The sequence below is a fragment of the Pristiophorus japonicus genome, chromosome 4, assembly GCF_044704955.1.
Source record: "Pristiophorus japonicus isolate sPriJap1 chromosome 4, sPriJap1.hap1, whole genome shotgun sequence".
Taxonomy (NCBI): domain Eukaryota; kingdom Metazoa; phylum Chordata; class Chondrichthyes; family Pristiophoridae; genus Pristiophorus; species Pristiophorus japonicus.
In genome coordinates this window covers 295,208,112-295,226,291 of record NC_091980.1, presented here as the reverse complement: position 1 = coordinate 295,226,291, position 18,180 = coordinate 295,208,112, and the positions used below count along the sequence as shown (strand labels likewise).

Genomic DNA, 18,180 nt, shown 5'->3' with positions numbered 1-18,180 from the left:
CAGCACATTCATGTGTGCCGAAAGTTGGGCCGGCGATTAATGGGCGATGTTCTGGCCCACCTTTACACTTTTCAGCAAAAATGGGCGATAGCCTGCTTATATGGGCGATAGATGGGCAATAGCTCGGCAATCATGAGTGGAAAGTCTAGCCCGCTATGCCCATTTTTTATATTCTTCCTTGACTCCGGAGACCGTCTTGGGGAATTTCTGTTTTTGGGGAGTGTAGTCCAGGCTTCCTGACCTCTATCTTCCCGTGTTCTCTTGCGTTTCCTTGGAGCCCTTGCAACCATCCTAGTGTTAGCTTTCTTCCTGAGATCTTGAAATTCCCAGTTATCAATATCCTGTCTAGTTGCTTTGCATTTCCACGTTGATCTTCTCAACGTTGGGTTCAGGGGATTCACGATGGGGCAGGTGGTCGTGAGCCTGGTGGATGAACTGGTAATGTGTAGTGTGATTGTTAAACCTTTGCTCATAAACTAACTAGTTCTTAGTAGTAACGTGTTGCTATGAATTCTTAAGCAAAGAACCCATGCAGCAAATACATTACAGAATGAACCATAAAAAAATGCTAATCCATCTGAGAACCAGTTGTTTCCAGGAATGGTGGACATTTCAGATACCCATCTCTCGCTTTCTCTTTCCTATTTTCTTTCTGTATATTTTCACATTTGATCTTTCCGTTTCTTCCTTCCGTTTTCCCTGCCTGCAGCGCTGCCGTTTCTGCTCTCCTCTGGCAGACACATCTATTATTTCAACTCTGAATTTCACCGACGGTTAAGCTCTCTGACTAATCTCAGTGCCAGCTGCTTTGACTGAATGGTCTGGAATCCTGCTCCTCTTCCCTCTTGTGGCTGTTTTCTTTCATTGGTTTTAGTTTCTCCCTCTCCTAACTGCTCTCCTGCAGTCACCTATTTATTTAAACCATAATGGCTACAAGCTCAGGGCTCTGACACTCACCGGCCAGATCTACACTGCCCTAGTTCGCTGCCAGCCTTTAAAATTGTTTTTGATTCATTCCCGGTGCCGTGGTGGGGTTTGAAATCACTGGACGCCATTTTGCCGACTGAGGTGGGTTTGCTGCGGCTGGGGTCTGTAGCAAGGTCCCAGTCCCATGCTCGCTCTGCAGAAGTGATTTTATGATGGTTGGGCTTCAGCTCGCCCAGCGAGGTTCCGGCCAATTAAAAGGAAGTGGGTCTGATGACATCATTTAATGATGCCGTCACCAGATGTTTTCCTTAAAGGGACCACGTGTGGGGTGGTGCCAACCTGGTGCATCATGTGGGTGGGGTGTACAGCATCAAATGAAGTAAATCTGGCCATGGTGAGATCATCCCGGGCAGCAATGTGGTCGGAAGCTGATGCCCTGTGTCCTGTGTCGCATCAGTTGATTGCGCAAAAGGTTAGTGTTGTTGTTGGTGCTGCTGGTATGCCTGGTGCTGCTGGTGTTGGGGCTGATCGTGGTGGGATTCTGAGGACAAAGGTGAGATTTTTTTCAAGGGCACCGATGCTGATGGAATAGATGGCAGGTGAGGTTGAGATGACAGAAGCGATCTGTCAATGGTGAGCGGTTGTTCCAATGAGGAGACACTGGATAGAGAGATTACTCCAAACACTTGCAACCTGCATAAAGCTCAATCTGTCTTCCAAATGCAGAAAGCAACAGCTTTTAACCTTGGGAAGTCAACACAACAACAATTTGTATTTTTATAGCACCTTTAATTAATGTAGTAAAATGTCCCAAGGTGCTTCACAAAAGGATTACGTTTTAAGACAAAACAAATAAATTTGACACCGAGCCACATAAGAAATTACGGCAAATGACCAAAAGCTTAGTCAAAGAGGTAGGTTTTAAGGAGGGTATTAAAGGAAAAAAGAGGTAGAGAGGCAGAGAAGTTTAGGAGGGAGTTCCAGAACTTGAGCCGAGGCAGCTGAAGGCACGGCCACCGATGGTGGAGCGATTATAATCAGGAATGCTCAAGAGGGCACAATTAGAGGAGCGCAGAGATCTCAGGGGGTTGTGGGGCTGGAGGAGATTACAGAGATAGGGAGGGGCCGAGGCCACGGAGAGATTTGTAAACAAGGATGAGAATTTTGAAAGTGAGGCGTTGCTTAACCGGGAGCCAATGTAAGTCGGCGAACACAGGGGTGATGGGTGAACGGGATTTGTTGCGAGTTAGGACACGGGCTGCAGAGTTTTGGATGACCTCAAGTTTACGCAGGGTAGCATGTGGGAGGCCAGCCAGGAGTGCGTTGCAGTAGTCAAGTCTAGAGGTAACAAAGGCATGGATGAGGGTTTCAGCAGCAGATGAGCTGAGGCAGGGGCAGAGACGGGCAATATTATGGAGGTGGAAATATGTGTTTTTTGTGATATCTTCACATAGCACAGCACACACAGCTTCCTAACATGCAGGCTGCTCTCTCGGAACTCTCCAGAAAGCTGTCTGTTGTTTAATGATTAACTATGCAGCTGCAGTACACAATACGTCCACATCCACAGTGTGGAGCTACAATCATTACAAGCTTGCAGACATTACACTTCTCCCTCCTTAATGAAAAAGCCATCATAACAAACATCATAAATAACTTTCATTTTTATACATATTTACAAATTTAACTTTACCACTTGTTTTCTGTTTCGAAGAGGATACCTTCGCTCTCGAACAGAACCTTCCAAACATGGTGTCGATTTCACACTCATTTGAGGCTCATCCTGAGAAACGTTTTCCTCCATGGAATTTCCTTGATTTTCATTTGAACTCACTCTAACTTCAGGCTCTTTGTTTTCCTGACTCGGACTCAGACTTTCATTCTGATTCTCTCCTGGATTTGTTTCCAGTACATTGGATTTAGGATTTGCTACTGGTGTATCAAAACTATCTGATGAGTCAGAAATAATTGAATCATTCCCACCTTCAACTCCTTCCATGTCTGTAGTTAAAATATGAACAAACCTAACCTGTCCATTATCAAACATTTTTACCAAATACGTGCGAGGACCACATATCTTCACCACTCTTCCAGGTAACCACTTTAACCATTTATCGTGATGGTTCTTCACTCTCACCTTCTGGTTTAATTTCACTCTTCTCTCTTGTACTCTCCCTTTATCATGGTTCTCTTTTTGTCTTAATTGTGTCTCTTCAGCTGTGACTGGCAGTTCATCAATGTATGAAAAATAAAACACTTCTTCCCTATCAGGTGTAACCTGTGAAGGGGAAGGCAATCTAGACATTGCATCAGCATTACTGTGATCAGCTGATCGTCTGTATTCAATATCATATGTATATGCTGACAAAATCAAAGTCCATCTCTGCATTCGGGCTGCAGCTAATGTTGGAACTGGGAACTTTGGATGGAGGATTGCTGTTAGGGGCTTATGGTCCGTAACGATGGTAAATTTATGACCATACAAGTATTTGTGAAACGCTTGACCCCCAAAAATTAATGTCAAAGCTTCCCTTTCAATTTGTGCATTATTTTTCTCACTGGCACTGAGAGTGCGTGAAGCAAAAGCAATTGGTCTCTCCTCCCCTTTACTTAATACATGAGAGATTACTGCCCCAACTCCATACGGCGAGGCATCACATGCTAGTTTAATCTCCTTAGCTATGTCATAGTGAACTAATATGGTGCTCTCTACCAATTTGTTTTTACACTCCTTGAATGCTGTATCGCATTCTTTTGACCACTTCCACTGGACCTGTTTTTTCAAAAGTTCATTCAGTGGATGTAATACTGTAGCCAAATTTGGTAGGAACTTCCCATAATAGTTCAAAAGACCCAAGAATGAACGAAGTTCAGTGACATTCCTGGGAGTGGGTGCATTTCTAATTGCATCCAATTTTTCCATGGTTGGATGTAACCCATCTTTGTCTACTCTGTACCCTAAGTACTCTACTGAGTTTTTAAATAACTCACACTTACGAGCAGACACTCGTACTCTGTGCTTCTCTAGTCGTTTGAGGACTTCATTCAATATGTTATTATGAATTTGCCTATTTGGTGCTGAAATTAGTATGTCATCCAAATAACATACTACCCCTTCAATACCTTGCAAAATCTGCTTCATCACCCCTTGGAATATGGCAGGGGCGGAAGACATTCCAAACGGTAACCTATTAAATTGATATCGGCCTAGATGAGTATTTATAATCAAACATGACTTGGACTCCTCATCTAGTTCAAGCTGTAAGTAGGCATTTGTAAGATCCAACTTTGAGAAGATCTGACCACCTGTCAGTGTTGTGAACAAATCTATATTCGGCAATGTATTGGGGACATTACCCTCTAGAATCTGGTTTCCAGTTACCTTATAATCACACACAATCTTATCTTACCATCAGACTTAGGTACAACAACAATGGGTGTAACCCAATTACATCGATCTATCTTACAAATAATGTTCTCAGTCTCTAGTCTTTTGAGTTCTTGCTCAACTTTCTCCTTGAGTGCATGTGATATAGAATGTGGCTTGTAGTAAACCGATCTAGCGTCCTTCTGTACCCTGACACTCGCCTTGAAGCCTTGGATCGGATTGCCCGTTTCACAGAACACCTTCGGATACTTCTTGATAACCTCATCCGTTGATGAAAATCTCGCTTCCACACAGAAAATCTTACTCCAATCCAGCTTCAGTGAGCTCAACCAATTTCTTCCTAGTAAAGCAGACTTGTCTCCTTTCACTATTATTAGAGGCAAGTTCTGAAATTGATCTTTATATTTCACCGGTACGGTGATACGGCCTACTACAGGAATTTTCTCTCCCGAGTAGCCTCGCAGCTCTATCTTGGATTTCTCCAGTTGGAAATCACGCAATTTGTCGCAGTACAGTGACTCCGGTACTATACTCACGGAGGCACCCATGTCAATTTCCATTGGTATCTTGAATCCCGCAACATCTATGTGGATTTTGATGCTTTACGAATCGCTGTCCGTTAACCTCGTGCTCCTGATGATGTGTAACTCTAACATCTCCTCGTCCTGTTGTTGTTCTTCCATGCTATGTAGTCTCTTTGGATTTCTACTCATAGCTTTGAACGCTGGACTCATAGCTTTAAAAACTGGTTTACCCTTCAGTCGGCATGCCTTCGCCAGATGCCCAGTCTTTCTGTAGAAGAAACATTCTGCCTTCACATATGGACAACTTTGAGCAATGTGTTGTCCCAGGCATCTATAGCACGACTTCGACGCTCTGGTAGAATTTCCAGTTCTTGAGACTTTCGGCCATGGCCGTCTTTTACTTTGAACCTGCAGGTGATTTACCTCGGTTGACTGACGACTGTAATTATTATTTAATTATCGGGAATATTGTTCGACCATGCCCATCGACCTCGCTGTCTGACAAGCAATCTCAAAATTTAAGTCATCTGTCGTCAATAACTTCCTTCTGATCGCATCATTTTTCATCCCACAAACAAAATGATCCCGTAATGCTCGGTTTTGAAAGTTTCCAAAATTACAGTGCATCGATAGCTTTTTTAATGCTATGATGTAATCAGCGATACCTTCATCCGCTTTTTGATTCCGAATCCCGAAACGATAGCTTTCAGCAATTTCTAATGGTTTGGGGTTATAGTGCTGCTCCAGCTTCATTAAAATCTCTTTAAGCGTTGTGTACTTTGGCTCGTCAGGCACAAACAGATTTACAAGGGTGTCATACAATGCCGGACCTGCCACTGATAAGAAGATCGCTTTCTTACGTTCCAACACAGCCTGGTTCTGGACTGCGTTGTCTGGAACTTCGATTATGTTATTTGCAGTGAAAAACATTTCTAGCCGATCCACATACGCTTTAAAACGTTTCCGGTCGTGTCCATATTCACCCAAATGTCCCAATACACCTGCCATTTTTAATCTCTAGCTGTTCACACCGTGTGCTGTATTTTACCTCGGATTTTGTAGCTTTTTTCAAAGACAGAAACTTCCAAAGTCTTCTGTCGGCTGGCTGAATCCTTCACCAACAAAAATTAAGCTTTAAATCATTCGAAAAATCTCATCCTCGGTCGCCAAATGTGATATCTTCACATAGCACAGCACACACAGCTTCCTAACATACAGGCTGCTCTCTCGGAACTCTCCGGAAAGCTGCCTGTTGTTTAATGATTAACTATGCAGCTGCAGTACACAATATGTCCACATCGACAGTGTGGCGCTACAATCATTACAAGCTTACAGACATTACAATTTTAGTTATGCTGCAGATATATGGCAGGAAGCTTATTTCAGGGTCAAATATGTTGCGAACAGTCATGTTCAGTCTCAGATAGATGCTCGGGAGAGGGATGGAGTCAATGGTTGGGGAACGCAGTTTGTGGTGTGGACTAAAGACAATGGCTTCCCCAATATTTAAAGAGAAAAGTTCTGCTCACCCAATACTGGATGTCGGACAAGCAGTCTGACAATTTAGGGACCATGGAGGGGTCGAGAGAAGTGGTGGTGAGGTAGAGCTGGGTGTCGTCAGTATACATGTGGAAACTGACACCGTGTTTTTAGATGATGTCGCCAAGGGGCAGCATATAGATGAGAAATAGGAGGGGACCAAGGCTAGATCCTTGGGGGACACCAGAGGTAACGATGAGAGAGTGGGAAGAGAAGCCATTGCAGGTGATTTTCTGGCTAGGATTAGATAGATAAGAACGCCTATGAAATTGGAGCTTTTATAGAAAATTTGTAGCTGTCAAGTTAAGAAATCATCCCACGCTAACACAACACCCGACCTCCTGACCTCAAGTAATCCCCGAGCAGCGGGGAAGCCATTGGCAAACTATTAAAATCTAAAGGTGAGCTTCAAATAGTTTTTCAGTGCCTGTTAACAAGCTCTTAATAATCTAAAGTGCCTCCCCCGCCACTTGGTGTCGGGTCTGTTTAGCGCTGACAGACCCGACCCCTGGGAGACTAGTGAGGCATTTAACAGCAGCGTCCCAACCCGCTGACAATCATTTCAAATTTCACAGCTGGCCTGCCGCCGATCCCGTTCCCTCATTGCCGGTAAAATTCCGGCTACTGCCTGTGGATTACCACTGCAGGCCTTGGATTCCGAGTCCAGTAACATAACCAGTGTACCACCACAACCACTGCGTATCTCACAGTGCGCTGACTCTCAAAAGATGTGACCCAATGTCAACATTCACTGTTCTGCCTTGCGTAAGGAAAAAGAACAAAGACATTTATATTGCGCTCATGATCTCAGAAAGTGCCAAGGTGCTTTACAGGCACTTTCGGCAAGTGTAATCGCTGTTGTAATGTAGGAAACACGGCAGACAATTTTCGCATAGCAAAGGCTCACAAACAGCAATTTGATAATGACCAGAAGATCTGGGGTTATTTTTACGTGGTGTTGGTTGAGGTAGAAATGTTAGCCAAGGCACCAGGGAGAACTCCCCTGATCTTCTTCAAAATAATGTCATGGGATCTTTTATATTCACCGAAGATAGCAAATGGGGCCCTGGTTTAACGTCTCATCTGAAAGACGGCACCTCCGGCAGTGCAGCACTCCTTCAGCACTACACTGGGAGTGTTAGCCGAGATTTTTTGCTCGTCTCTAGAGTGAGACTTGAACCCACAACCTTCTGACTCAGAGATTGCGACCCACTGAGCCACGGCTGACACTGTGCAGGATGGTTAAGTAGGCGCGATACAGGAGTGCTCCCTATACCTGTGCATGCATTCTTATCCCAGCTCCTCCGTAAACCGGATCCTCCACGCCAGTACTCAGCAAACAACACGTCTGTCACAACACATGCTCACATCAACACACATACCATCGCACACGCACACATGCGATATCGTGCTCGTGGGTCACGCAGAATAATGAAGACACGTGAGTCTTACCCCTTGGGAGAAGTAGAAAGCGGCAATGCCCAGAGGCCAGAAACAGCACAGCATGGAGAAGATGGCCAGTCCCAGGTGGTCACGCGGAGGGATCATAATGAAGTTGTCCTCGCTGTCACTGTCACTTGAGCAGTCGCTCTGGGGAGGAGCAGAAGAAGAATGATTGAATCCATCAGCAGCAGCTCAGCACTGATTTTCATTAATGGTACACAAGTAGATAAAGACTGAATTACCAAAGCCATTAGGAAAACATTTCCAGTAATCTCATCAGATCACACAATGAAGAGAAATGCTGGCAGGGAAGAAAATATAGGCCATGGCGTTGGGGATATGTGTGTGTGTGTGTGTGTATATAAGAGGGTGTGTGTGTGTGTGTGTGAGGGTGTGTGTAAGGGTGTGTGTCTGTGTGAGTGTGTCTGTCTGAGTGTGAGAGTGTGCCTGTGTGAGTGTGTGTGTGTGTCTGTGTCTGTGTGAGAGTGTATCTGTGTGTGTGTGTGAGAGTGTGTCTGTGTGTGTGTGTGTGTGTGAGAGTGTGTCTGTCTGTGTGTGTCTGTGTGTGAGAGTGTCTGTCTGTGTGTGAGAGTGTGTCTGTCTGTGAGTGTGTGTGTATGTGTGTCTGTGTGAGAGTGTGTCTGTGTGAGTGTGAGTGTGAGAGGGTGTGTCTGTCTGTGAGTATGTGTGTGTGTGTGTGTGTGTGTGTGTCTGTCTGTCTGTCTGTCTGTGTGTCTGTGTGCATGTGCGTGTGCGTATGTGTAGCACAAAATAAAGAGCCCTCCCTCCCATTTTCTCTCTCTCTTTCATTATACTGAATGATTTCTGTGCATTTCTTAAATCCTTTGAAAACTCGTCACTTACTGCAATATCACTCTCTCTCTGTGGGGGTGGCTATTTGTCTGTCTGTGTACAGAGAATCAGGGAACGAGTTTTTTTACGATTTGGAATGCACTGCCTGAAGGGCGGTGAAAGCAGATTCAGTAATAACTTTCAAAAGGGAATTGGACACACACTTGAGAAGGAAAACCAATTGCAGGGCTATGGGGAAGAGCAGGGGAGCAGGATTAACTGGATAACTCTTTCAAATGGTCACCTTTCGTGCTGTAAGATTCTCTGGGGCCGAAATTCAGCCCCGCCAGAAACCCGGCGCACCTAACTTTTTCAAAGTGTGAGGTCGCCTCTTTCCTGAAATTCAGCTCTTTGTCTTTTTTTTTTGAAGCGGACCAGAAGTCGGTCATAAAGGGGGCGGATGTGCGACGGTAAGTGTTGGTGAGGGGCGGGAAGTGGAGGCAGGATGGATTCTCCGCCGCTGTCACTCAGCAGCGGAGCGGTGGTGATGTCATTGTGTGTCTGCGTTACCACGTATCTCCCCTCCTTTAAAGGGGAGAGAATCGGTGAATATTTAGGATTGGCCACTGGGCCACCGGGGAGGGTTTTGGCCGGGCCAGCGGCCTGGCACCCAAGAGAGGATGCCAAGCTGCCTGTTGGTGGCCCGGCTAAACCCGGGGGAGCACAATAATCCGGCCGACATGATACGTCCTTACTACACAGTATAAATGCACACGAGGCCCATGCTTGAGAGAAGGTCAGTCTGTGACCTGTCCTTTATTCCTTAGCACTCAAGTGATGAAGGTGGGTGGAGCTTCCCCTTTTATACCTGAAGGTCCAGGTTAGGAGTGTCTCCCACCTAGTGGTCAGTGTTCTCACGGTGTACAACTTGGGTCAGATTATACATGGGTTACAATGCTGGTTGAATACATGACATCACCTCCCCCCACAAAGTCTTATTGGGATCACAGGTTGAGTCTCTCTGGCGGTTTACGCTCCCTTGTAGAGCGCCTGAGTTGGGGCTCCGGTTGTTGGGCGCTGGCCTGAGTGTCTGCTGTTTGCGGTGCCTCAGGCCTGTCCGGACTGCCCACAGTGACTGGGCTCTCCTCCCTTTGGTTCCGGTGTTCGGTCACCTGTGGTGGAGTGAACTCTATATCGTGTTCTTCCTCTGCTTCTTTTATGGGGTTGCTAAACCTCCTTTTTGTTTGATCCACATGTTTGCGGCAGATTTGTCCATGTAAGTTTAACTACCAGAATCCTATTTCCCTCTTTGGCAACCACAGTGCCTGTGAGCCATTTGGGCCCTGCAGCGAAGTTGAGGACAAAAACAGGATCATTTACATCAATACATCGCGCCCTCGCATTCCTGTCATGGTAGTGATATTGTGACTGGCGCCTGCTCTCAACAATTTCTTTCATGGTGGGGTGTATAAGGGATAATCGGGTTTTGAGCGTCCTTTCCATTAGTAGCTCTGCGGGTGAAACCCCTGTGAGCAAGTGTGGTCGGGATCTATAGGCAAACAGGAGGCGTGATAAGCGGGTTTGTAGGGAACCCCCTTGGAATCTGAGCATCCCCTGTTTGATTATCTGCACTGCTCGTCCTGCCTGGCCGTTTGAGGCCGGCTTGAACGGTGCCGTTCTAACATGGTTAATTCCATTGCCTGCCATGAAGTCCTGGAATTCAGTGCTTGTGAAGCACGGGCCATTGTCGCTGACCAAGACATCCGGTAGACCGTGGGCGGCGAACATTGCTCGTAGACTTTCTACCGTGGCAGAGGATGTGCTTGAATTTAAAATATCACACTCGATCCATTTGGAGTAGGCGTCTACTACAACCAAAAACATTTTCCCCATGAAAGGACCTGTGTAGTCCACATGGATGCGTGACCAAGGCTTGGCCCGCCATGGCCAGGGGCTAAGGGGGGCTTCCCTGGGCGCATGGCCCAGCTGGGCACACGTGTTGCACCTGCGAACACAAAGTTCCAGATCTGCGTCTATCCCTGGCCACCAAACGTGTGACCTGGCAATTGCCTTCATCGTGACAATGCCCGGGTGCCCATTGTGGAGTTCTCTGATGAACACCTCTCTGCCCATCTGGGGCATGACTACGCGGTTTCCCCGCAGTAGGCAATCGGCCTGAATCGAGAGTTCATCCTTGCGCCTGTGAAATGGTTTAAATTCCTCGGGCATGCCCTGTACGTGGCTGCCCAGTCCCCATTCAGGACACATTTCTTGACTAGAGACAATGGCAGGTCTCTATTTGTCCAGACTTTAATCTGACGGGCTGTCACGGGTGAGCCTTCGCTTCCGAAAGCTTCAACAGCCATGACCATCTCAGCACCATGCTCGGTAGCCCCCTCAGTGGTGGCTAGTGGGAGCCTGCTGAGTGCATCGGCGCAGTTTTCGGTGCCCGGTCTGTGCCGAATTGTGTAGTCATAGGCAGCTAACGTGAGTGCCCACCTCTGTATGCAGGCCGATTCGTTTGCATTTATGGCCTTGTTGTCGGCCAAAAGGGACGTTAGGGGTTTGTGATCTGTCTCCAGCTCAACTTTCCTGCCAAACAGGTACTGGTGCATTTTCTTTACCGCATATACACATGCGAGCGCCTCCTTTTCTACCATCCCGTAGCCCCTTTCTGCCTGGGACAGACTCCTGGAGGCATAAGCTACTGGCTGTAACTGACCCTTGGCATTGACATGCTGCAACACACACCCGACACCATCGGACGACGCATCGCACGTTAACACAAGTTTCTTACATGGGTCATACAGCGTTAACAGATTGTTGGAACATAACAAATTGCGCGCTCTATTAAAAGCCCTTTCCTGGCTGTCCCCCCAGACCCATTCGCGACCTTTGCGTAGGAGCACGTGTAGCGGCTCTAGCAGCGTGCTCAATTTGGGAAAAAAGTTACCAAAATAGTTCAGGAGCCCCAGGAACGAACGCAGCTCCGTCGTGTTACGGGGTCTGGGTGCTATCTGGATCGCTTCCGTCTTGGATGCAGTAGGGCTGATCCCGTCTGCTGCTACCCTAATCCCCAGGAATTCTACCTCTGGAGCTAGGAAGATGCACTTCGCCTTTTTCAGTCGCAGACCTACCTGGTCCAGTCTGCGTAGCACCTCCTCCAGGTTGTGGAGGTGTTCTTCAGTATCATAACCCGTAATGAGGATGTCGTCCTGAAAAACCACCGTCCCTGGAATCGACTTGAGGAGGCTTTCCATATTTCGTTGGAAGATCGCGGCGGCCGAGCGAATCCCGAACGGACATCTGTTGTACTCAAACAACCCCTTGTGTGTCGTGATGGTGGTCAGCTTCTTCGACTCACTCGCCAGCTCCTGGGTCATGTAAGCTGAGGTCAGGTCCAATTTTGAAAAAAGTTTGCCACTGGATAGCGTCGCAAAGAGGTCCTCCGCTCTCGGTAGCGGGTACTGGTCTTGGAGTGACACCCGATTGATGGTGGCCTTGTAATCGCCACATATCCTGACCGACCCATCCGCCTTGAGCACCGGCACAATCGGGCTCGCCCAGTCACTGAATTCGACTGGCGAGATAATGCCTTCCCTCAACAGGCGGTCCAATTCGCCTTCTATCTTTTCCCGCATCACGTACGGCACCGCTCTGGCCTTGTGGTGTACTGGTCTGGCATCCGGGTTTATGTGAATCACTACCTTGGCCCCCATGAAAGTGCCAATGCCGGGTTGAAATAATGAGTCAAATTTGTCCAGGACCTGTGAGCATGATACTCGCTCCACAGAGGAAATTGCATTGACATCGCCCCATTTCCAGTTCATGACAGCAAGCCAACTCCTCCCCAGTAGTGCGGGACCATCCCCTGGGATAATCCAGAGTGGCAACCTGTTCTCCGAATCTTTGTGGGTCACGACTACCGTGGCGCTGCCTAGCACCGGAATGATCTGCTTTGTGTAAGTCCGTAGCTGTGCGTCAATCGGCGATAATTTTGGCCTCCTGGCCTTGGATGCCCACAACTTTTCGAACTGTTTGATACCCATCAGGGATTGGCTGGCACCTGTGTCTAGCTCCATTGAATCTGGGATGCCATTGAGGAGCACTTTCACCATTATCGGTGGCGTCCTGGTGTATGAACTGTATATGTGCTCCACATGAACTCGCTGAACTTCAGCTTCCAGCGATTTCCCCCAGTGTCCATTTCTGCAATTTCTGCAGGTATTTTGCTCATCTCTGCAAACTCCGGCTGAATGTATGCCTCCACGCCTACTCCTGTTCCTATTTCTTATGTTCTTATGTTCTTATATAAAGAGGCAAAATGCGGAGACATTTTTTCCATGCAGAGGCTTGGTATGATCTGGAACGTGTTACCTGAAAGGGTGGTAGAATCAGATTCCACAGGAACATTCTAAAGGCAATTGGGCATGTACTTGAAGAGAATTAATTTGCAGGGTTATGAGGGAAAAGCTGGCGTGTGGGGTTAAATTGGACCGCTCTTTCAAAGGGCTGGCACAGGCACGAATGGCCCCTTTCTGTCCTGTAAGGTTCCTGTGATTCTATTAGAAGATGGGAATATCAATGGTGCATGAGCAGGAATGCCAGAAGAGCCAGTAAGAGACCTTAAAGGGCAGAAACGCTTTGGAGATCAGATTAATATCCCACTGGGGCCTACAGCAGTTAAGTGTTTTGGGCTAGACTGGAGAGAGAGAGAGGAGGCTGCTGCATAGCCCTCGCCCTCCACTGGGGTCTTTCAGGGCTATTACCATCACATCCTGGGGCCTGCTACTATCTTCCCCACGGTGGCCACAGAAAGCAGCGGCGAGAGGGGCAGATAGGGAGGGTTATCCTTCAGTTTTCTGTGCCCAGCACCCTCTGCCATCTTTGGCGTGCAGCGGGAGAGGAGAGAGCAGTCAGATGCAAACCCTGAGTGAGAATCACAGCCGAAGATCATCATCATAGGCAGTCCCTCGGAATCGAGGAAGACTTGCTTCCACTCTTAACATGAGTTCTTAGGTGTCTGTACAGTCCAATACGAGAACCACAATCTCTGTCACAGGTGGGACAGATAGTTGTTGAGGGAAGGGTTGGGTGGGACTGGTTTGCCGCACGCTCTTTCCGCTGCCTGCACTTGATTTCTGCATGCTCTCAGCAATGAGACTCGAGGTGCTCAGCGCCCTCCCTGATGCACTTCCTCCACTTAGGACGGTCTTTTGCCAAGGTCTCCCAGGTGTCAGTGGGGATGTTGCACTTTATCAGGGGGGCTTTAAGGATGCCCTTGTAATATTTCCACTGCTCACCTTTGGCTCGCTTGCCGTGAAGGAGCTCCGAGTAGAGCGCTTGCTTTGGGAGTCTCGTGTCCGGCATGCGGACAATGTGGCCTGCTCAGTGGAGCTGAAGAACCCAAGTTCCAACACACAGACGAGAAAAGCAGCGCAGAAAATGCTGAAACACCTTAATGTGTCCTTTCCCCGACCTTCCGTACACTTGCCATTACTTAGAAACCCGAGATGCCCATTGACACGGGGCGATTACAAATGCATTGCTGTAAGCCTGAACATTGGGAAACAATGTGCAGGATATTCCTACCTCCTAAGTTATATGTACTTAGAGCTTCCACCTGCTTAAGATGGGCACCTCTATCATTATTCTTCACTAACCATAAAAAGAAAGACTTAGATTTATATAGCGCCTTTCACGACCACTGGCCATCTCAAAGTGCTTTACAGCCAATGAAGCACTTTTGGAATGTAGGAAATGCAGCAGCCAATTTGTGCACAGCAAGCTCCCACAAACAGAATTGTGATAAAAACCAGATAATCTGTTTTTGTTGTGTAAATATTGGCCAGGACACCAGGGATAACTCCCCTGCTCCCTTTCGAAATAGTGCCATGGGATCTTTTACGTCCACCTGAGAGACCAGACGGGGCTTCGGTTTAACATCTCATCTGAAAGACAGCATCTCCGACAGGGCAGCGGTCCCTCAGCACTGCACTGGAGTGTCAGTCTAGATTTTTGTGCTCAAATCTCTGGAGTGGGACTTGAACCCACAACCTTCTGACTCACAGGTGAGGGTGCTACCCGCTGAGCCACAGCTGACACTGCCCGTGGAAACACAGGGAAAAAAAGCCCACGTTTCCGATCAGGAGTGTCGAATTTACGCCAATAATCTGTGCGTATCAGATGGCAAAATCTAAGCTTATAATGTTTATACATGCACTTATCCATTTAATCTTCAGTTCCGCTCTCAATAGATGTTAAGCCAGCTATCTAGCAAAAAGTTAATTCGATACTTTTTTGTGGGTCGATTCCACATATTTATTCCTATTGAAGGCCGACATGTGAACTGCTGCATTCAAGACAGTGGACAGAAGAATGTCTGTAGATTGGGAAATAAGATGCAGGATATCCCTACCTCCTCATTTATATTTAAATGAAGCATCCATTTCATTCAGAGAGGCTGCAGCGGGAAAATAAAAGCTGAACATTGGTGCAGTATAGTTCGGTTCAGGTACATTGACCAAAGAAGAGGGGGCCATACTTTGGCTCCCACCAATATTCTGCTTGGCAGAGGAGTGTTTGATGCTAATAGTGGAAATATGTAACATTCACATCCCTCACCTTGATGAGAAAAACAATCTCAATTAAAATTTATACGCATTGCTGCTGGAAGCAGCAAATAGATTAATAATGTCACATTAACCTCCTCCAGTGTCATGAATATTCATAAGGTTAACTCCTCTCTTACTGTCGGGGCACAGGATTTAGCAAATTCATTAAATTAATTGCTAATGGATCTGTTCGGATGTAATGCTTGATACTGAGGATGAGCTGAATGACTGACTGAAGGAGATGACAGTAAGGTGATCTCTCATTAACCCCTTAATGTGTTGTAATCAAAGGACCTTGACCAACAGTTGGATTTGGATCAGAACACCTCTCCATTTCTTTATGTCAGTCACCTCACAAACTTATTGTTGACGGGCAGGATCTTATTTTAAATGCACCTTCAAAATTTCTTAAGTACGCAAGTGCAGAAATGATAGGGGCAATAGTGCAAAGAGCCTTGTGCATAGAGTACTTAGCTTCCTCATTTTCTGTAGAAAAATGCCTGTTTTCACAATGCTCTGTCTCTTTTGGACCTAAGAACATAAGAAATAGGAGCTGGAGTAGGCCATCTGGCCCCTTGAGCTTGCTCCATCGTTTAATAAGATCATGGCTGATCTGATGATGGACTCAGCTCCATTTCCCTGCCCGCTCCCCATAACCCTTCATTCCCTTATCGCTCAAAAATCTCTCTATTTCCACCTTAAATATATTCAATGACCCTGCCTCCATAGCTCTCTGGGCAGAAAATTCCATACATTTACAACCCTCAGAGAAGAAATTCCTCCTCATCTCAATATTAAATGGGCCGCCCTTATTCTAAGACTATGTCCCCTAGTTTTAATTTCGCCTGTGAGTGGAAATATCCTCCCTGCATCCACTTTGTCGAGCCCCCTCATTATCTTATATGTTTCGATAAGATCACCTCTCATTCTTCTGAACTCCAATGAGTATAGGCCCAACTTACTCAACCTATCCTCATAAGTCAACTCCCTCATCTCCGGAATCAACCTAGTGAACCTTCTCTGAACAGCCTCCAATGCAAGTATATCCTTTCTTAATAAGAACATAAGAAATAGGAACAGGAGTAGGCCATATGGCCCCTCGAGCCTGCTCCGCCATTCATTAAGATCATGGCTGATCTGATCATAGACTCAGCTCCACTTCCCTGCCCACTCCCCATAACCCCTTATTCCCTTATCGTTTAAGAAACTGTCTATTTCTGTCTTAAATTTATTCAATGTCCCAATTTCCACAGCTCTCTGAGGCAGCGAATTCCACAGATTTACAACCCTCTGAGAGAAGAAATTTCGCCTCATCTCAGTTTTAAATGGGCGGCCCCTTATTCTAAGATTATGCCCTCTGGTTCTAGTATCCCCCATCAGTGGAAACATCCTCTCGACATCCACCTTGTCAAGCCCCCTCATAATCTTATACATTTCGATAAGTTCACCTCTCATCCTTCTGAATTCCAATGAGTAGAGGCCCAACCTACTCAACCTTTACTCATAAGTCAACCCCCTCATCTCCAGAATCAACCTAGTGAACCTTCTCTGAACTGCCTCCAAAGCAAGTATATCCTTTCATAAATATGGAAACCAAAACTGCACGCAGTATTCCAGGTGTGGCCTCACCAACACCTTATATAGCTATAGCAAAACTTCCCTACTTTTATACTCCATCCCCTTTGCAATAAAGACCAAGATACCATTAGCCTTCCTGATCACTTGCTGTACCTGCATACTATCCTTTTGTGTTTCATGTACAAGTACCCCCAGGTTCTGCTGTACTGCAGCACTTTGCAATTTTTCTCCATTTAAATAATAACTTGCTCTTTGATTTTTTTCTGCCAAAGTGCATGAACTCACACTCCATCTTCCAAATTTTTGCCCACTCACTTAGCCTGTCTATGTCCTTTTGCAGATTTTTTGTGTCTTCTTCACACATTGCTTTTCCTCCCATCTTTGTATCATCAGTAAACTTGACTATGTTACACTCAGTCCCTTCTTCCAAGTCGTTAATATAGATTGTAAATAGTTGGGGTCCCAGCACTGATCCCTGCAGCACCCCACTAGTTACTGGTTGCCAACCAGAGAATGAACCAATTATCGCGACTCTCTGTTCTTTATTAGAGACCAAAACTCTATGCAGTACTCCAATGCAAAACTGTATTGGCCTCATCAATACTCTGTACAATTATAACAGGACTTCTCTGCTTTTAGACTCTATCCCCCTTGCAATAAAGGCCAACATTGCATTTGCCTTCCTGATTACTTGCTATACCTGCATACTAACGTATTGTGTTTCATGCACAAGGACCCCAAGGTCCCTCTGTACTGCAGCACTTTGCAATTTTTCTTCATTTAAATTATAATTTCCTTTTCTATTTTTTCTGCCAAAGTGCATGACCACACATTTTCCCACATTATACTCCATTTGCCAAATTTTTCCCCACTGATTTAGCCTGTCTATATCCCTTTACAGATTTTTTGTATTCTCCTCACAATTTGCTTCCCACCCATCTTTGTACCATCAGCAAACTTGGCTAAATTATACTCGGTCCCTTCATCCAAGTCATTACTATAGATTGTAAATAATTGAGGCCCCAGCACTGATCCCTGCGGCACCCCACTAGTTACTGTTTGCCAACTGGAAAATTACCCATTTATCACGACTCTCTGTATTCTGTTAGTTAGCCAATCCTCTATCCATGCTAATATATTTCCCCCAACTTCGTGAGCTTTTATCTTGTGCAGTAATGTTTTGATGGCACCTTATCGAATGCCTTCTGGAAATCCAAATACACCACATCCACTGGTTCCCCCTTATCCACCCTGCTCGCTACATCCTCAAAGAACTCCAGCAAATTGGTCAAACATGATTTCCCTTTCATAAAACCATGCTGACTCTGCTTGATTGAATTATGCTTTTCCAAATGTCCTGCTACTGCTTCCTTAA

General features: G+C 46.2%; 1 protein-coding gene across 1 annotated transcript in view; it reads right to left on the bottom strand.

Moving 5' to 3' along the window:
• syndig1l (synapse differentiation inducing 1-like) overlaps nucleotides 1–18,180 on the bottom strand; it is a 137,018-nt gene that overhangs the window by 84,118 nt on the left and 34,720 nt on the right. The window contains exon 2 of the mRNA XM_070877575.1: nucleotides 7,831–7,968. Within this exon, the coding sequence (XP_070733676.1) occupies nucleotides 7,831–7,968 (138 nt within the window). The remainder of the gene's footprint in view (nucleotides 1–7,830; nucleotides 7,969–18,180) is intronic.